Below are 3,101 nucleotides of genomic sequence, written 5' to 3' on the forward strand. Positions count from 1 at the left end.
CTCACAGGGAATTCTTGTCACCTTCTCCTTCGTGCTCTTACCATCATCTCGATGTTCCGAAGCCAAACCATCAAATCAAGCAAAATGGTGTAAGATCAAAAGGACAAATCCAGAAAATGGTTAAGGGGACTATGCAATCAGACAGACGTAAACTTCGTCTGTGATGTCACCTTATTGAGTCGAATCCACGAAACTACAATCGTAATTCTACTAAACCTTCCCATATAAGAGTTTAATTTGCCCACCACATGAAGCTTCTCTCCGAGACTCCAATTTACTTGGTGAACTCCAACACCGACATACCCGCAAACGTAGCAGCAGCATTGAATCCGGCGAAGCTGGCTTCCGTTGCCAAGGCCCGGAACTCCTCCTCAGTTCTCTCCTTCCCTCCGATGCAGTGAGCCAACATGACGAGGTCCAACTGGAAGACGAATTGGGCTTGTGCAGTTGCCGCCGGAGTCACCGGACGGATGTATTCCACCACCAACACCTTCCCATTCTCCGGGAGACTCTTCCGGCAATTCTTCAGCAACGTCACACAGAGATCGTCACTCCAATCATGAAGAATCCACTGCACCCTCAGAATCACTCGTCGTTAGCATTTTTGGAAACCAATGCTCAATCAATAAAAGTCTACGTCGACATAACCTTCAAGAAAATGGCGTCTCCAGAGGGAACACTGTCGAACATGTCTCCACTGACGTGCTGCACTCCTGCAACCAAACCATACCACGAAAGAATGATTAGACTCCTGTTGATGATGATTACAGAGACTGATGGAAACGCACCTGGAATAGGTTGTGCGGTGGAGATGACATGGGGGAGGTCGAAGTTGATGCCCTTGACGTGGGGGTGCTGGGAGGTGATCATGCGGAGGGTGGCGCCGTCATTGCCGCCGACATCGACGAGCACGTTGATCCCAGCGAAGCCGTTGTAGTTGCGGAGCAGCTGCTTGATCATGATGCCGGAGTGGCTCAGCATCCCCTCGTTGAACACCTTACTGAACCGTGGATCGGTGCCCATGTACTCGAACGCCGACATGCCGTAGGCGGCCTCCACAGGGTGAACACCGCCCAACAACGATTCCTTTACGTGGTGCCTGCCATCAAAAACTTTAACTAAGAAAGACTATCCAAATAAATTAAAATTTCAATATACTATCTTAAAAAATCATAAAGTTTCTATTAAATCATGAAAAAAAAATCATAAATTTAATATCATATTTCGACGCACCATATATCGATGTTGATCTTGTCGTGCTCCAACAAAGCATACTTCGCTATAGAGGCATCCTCGTTCGTAGTCAAGTACTTGCAGACGGGCGTCATGCTGTACTTCCGCAAACTGCGACCATCGGCGGAGACGACGGTGCAGGTGATGACATCGTTGGCAGCGAGTAAGCAGAGAAGCCGGTCCACCCAGTTGGCCGCCTGCGGGTTCTTGGCCGGCAGCTGGGCAGCGATTTCCTCCGCGCTCAGTGCACCGCCTGGGCCAGCTCCGACGATGATCTCGAATAGGCCGAGCTCGATGGCCACCTTGAGGGTCATGGGGAAGATGACGACCGACGACAGTTGCAGTGCGCGCTGGCATGCCTCTTCCTCCTCCTCGGGGGTCAACCGCAGCACCTCCTTCATGGCCGCCATTAGGAGTTTGCTATCACAGGACGAGTACGTGATCTGTGTGTTTAGGTGGAGGAGAGCGAGGAGGTTCGTGCTGACTTTATAGTGTGCTAATAATCCTCCAAAGAATTCAATTGAATCTTATCTCCTTAATATTAAATCTTGCTAAACGACGCATATACTCCATATACAGAATGTTTTTGGCATCCTAATTATGTTGAGTAGGTTAGCATACATGACACAGTTATAATCCGATCGTCTATAGCTTTATTAACGGTATACCTGTTTCGAATAATAAGTAAAAATTGATTTTTGTAGAACCCAATTATTATGGAGAGAGCATTATAACCTTCCCATGCGATACATATGGTCAAGACAAAATATGCATTGGATTTGGATGGACTCTTTATAATTTACTTTTGTTGAAATTAAATATGTTCATTGTATCAAGAGGAAAAATACATTAAGAGGATAATATAAATTAACTACTATTTTTGAAAGAGTTTTTTTGGAAACAGTGATTCATATTAAATGTAACGAATATAATATATATATGGATGTTATATAAATTACATGTGTTGGGTCATGAAATATAGAAAGTTTTTGACCGAAACATATAATATTTTGCCTTCTCCTATTCTTCCTTTGTGTGATAGCTCTAACACTTCTCCCTATCTAGTTCAATACCTTCTTCAGGTAACCTTGCTTAAACCAACTTACCATTTATTCGTTATATGTCGATCATTCACTAATTTGATTGAGACAAAAAGAAAACTTTGATATATACTTGCTATCTCTCTTCTCTTGCTTATTTAGTTATTGTACACTTGATTAGTTTGTAAAATATTTTAAATAACCAATTTTATCCCCCACTTGGTGCCATTTGGTTTCACTTCACCATAGACCCTCTTGAGTTGATAGACTCCATCATTCTCTTCCAAATAACCTCTTAGGTAAATCTTTAAAAATTATTGACATAATTGTTAAAGGAGACCGAGGCAAAATCACTCTCATATCATTATGTACTTCTTTGCTCCCTGGTTCTTCCCTTCCTCCCAAGCCTCTTTTGCCTCATCAACTACTAAACTAGCAATCACCAGTTCATCAGAGTAGGCCGACAATCACTCCCTCAACTACCTACCCTCCTCGATGGCCTTGCCTAGCTGCCAGCAAGCATCCTTCAACTCCTAGCATAGGACTTAGACCTGCTCCTAAGCCTCTACCACACTCTCTACAGCCTCATCTTCAACGACAGTCAATGTGTCCCAAGCCTCCTCCACCTATGCCTTGACTTCTTCAGTACAACAGATAGCCAAACCTAGGTCCAAGGATAGTTCAAAGGTCTCAACCTCCACTCTCCTGAATGCTTTCGCGATGCGTTTCTCTACCTCCTCGACTTGAAGGTGGGTCCAAGTCAACTATGAGGATAACTCTATAACTCGAGTCTCTGCCATCCTCCTCTCTTCTTCAGGCCGCTTTGCC

General features: G+C 44.4%; 1 protein-coding gene across 1 annotated transcript; it reads right to left on the reverse strand.

Moving 5' to 3' along the window:
* Positions 1 to 274: 274 nt before the first annotated feature.
* LOC103999438 (caffeic acid 3-O-methyltransferase-like) lies at positions 275 to 1,643 on the reverse strand. The gene is made up of 4 exons (XM_009421192.2): positions 1,234 to 1,643; positions 789 to 1,099; positions 649 to 713; positions 275 to 571 (listed from the first exon to the last, which is right to left on the reverse strand). Exons 1-4 carry the CDS (start codon positions 1,641 to 1,643, stop codon positions 275 to 277), a joined length of 1,083 nt encoding a protein of 360 aa, XP_009419467.2.
* Positions 1,644 to 3,101: the final 1,458 nt, after the last annotated feature.

This window comes from Musa acuminata, chromosome BXJ3-9 (genome assembly GCF_036884655.1).
Source record: "Musa acuminata AAA Group cultivar baxijiao chromosome BXJ3-9, Cavendish_Baxijiao_AAA, whole genome shotgun sequence".
In the NCBI taxonomy this organism is placed as follows: Eukaryota; Viridiplantae; Streptophyta; class Magnoliopsida; order Zingiberales; family Musaceae; genus Musa; species Musa acuminata.